Source organism: Austrofundulus limnaeus, unplaced genomic scaffold (genome assembly GCF_001266775.1).
Source record: "Austrofundulus limnaeus strain Quisiro unplaced genomic scaffold, Austrofundulus_limnaeus-1.0 Scaffold780, whole genome shotgun sequence".
NCBI classification, from domain to species: domain Eukaryota; kingdom Metazoa; phylum Chordata; class Actinopteri; order Cyprinodontiformes; family Rivulidae; genus Austrofundulus; species Austrofundulus limnaeus.
The window spans coordinates 211578-212150 of NW_013953182.1; the positions used below are offsets into that span (position 1 = coordinate 211578).

The window sequence follows — 573 nt, forward strand, 5'->3', positions numbered from 1 at the left end:
ACATATATACTATAATACGATAATTATGCAACAGTATTACTGATTTGTTGACTTTTGTAATGACAGATAAATAACAGGTTAAATTGAAGCAGCTACAGTTACTGAGTTTTGAAGATTTGCTGCTTTGTTGTGTCTGTCACCTCTTTCTTGCTGCTTGCGGTTTTCAATGATGCCAGGTGTGTCGACAAAGGTGACCCTTTCCAGGAGCTTGTGGGGCATCTCGATGCCGACCAGTCGCTCCAAGAAACCCTGACCGAACTTCTCCAGGGGAGAAAAGGACCGCGAACTGTCTGCTGCCATGACGATGCCCTCTATTGTTCGAAACTTCTCGCCGTGCATGATAACGGTGTACTCAGAGGTGGTGGGCTCAGCACCTGAGACGAAGAGGGATTCATTTCAGTGCATCTGCATGTTAGACAAGCGACCAGTCAGTTCCTATCTGTGCAAACCTGTATACAGTTCCTGGGGGGTGCCGTGGAGACCCAACAGGTAGTTGATCATAGAGGACTTCCCCACACTCCACGGCCCCAGTAAAAGAACCATGGGCTTCGAGGTGATCTCACCGTCTGAACA

General features: G+C 47.8%; 1 protein-coding gene across 1 annotated transcript in view; it reads right to left on the minus strand.

Annotated features, from left to right (window-relative positions):
• LOC106532499 (sarcalumenin) overlaps positions 1-566 on the minus strand; it is a gene marked incomplete at its 5' end in the record, with an annotated part of 72254 nt that extends 71688 nt beyond the window's left edge. Inside the window, 2 exon segments of the mRNA XM_014028562.1 lie at positions 141-374; positions 450-566. Of these exon segments, the coding sequence (XP_013884016.1) occupies positions 141-374; positions 450-566 (351 nt within the window).
• Between the last annotated feature and the right edge of the window lie 7 nt (positions 567-573).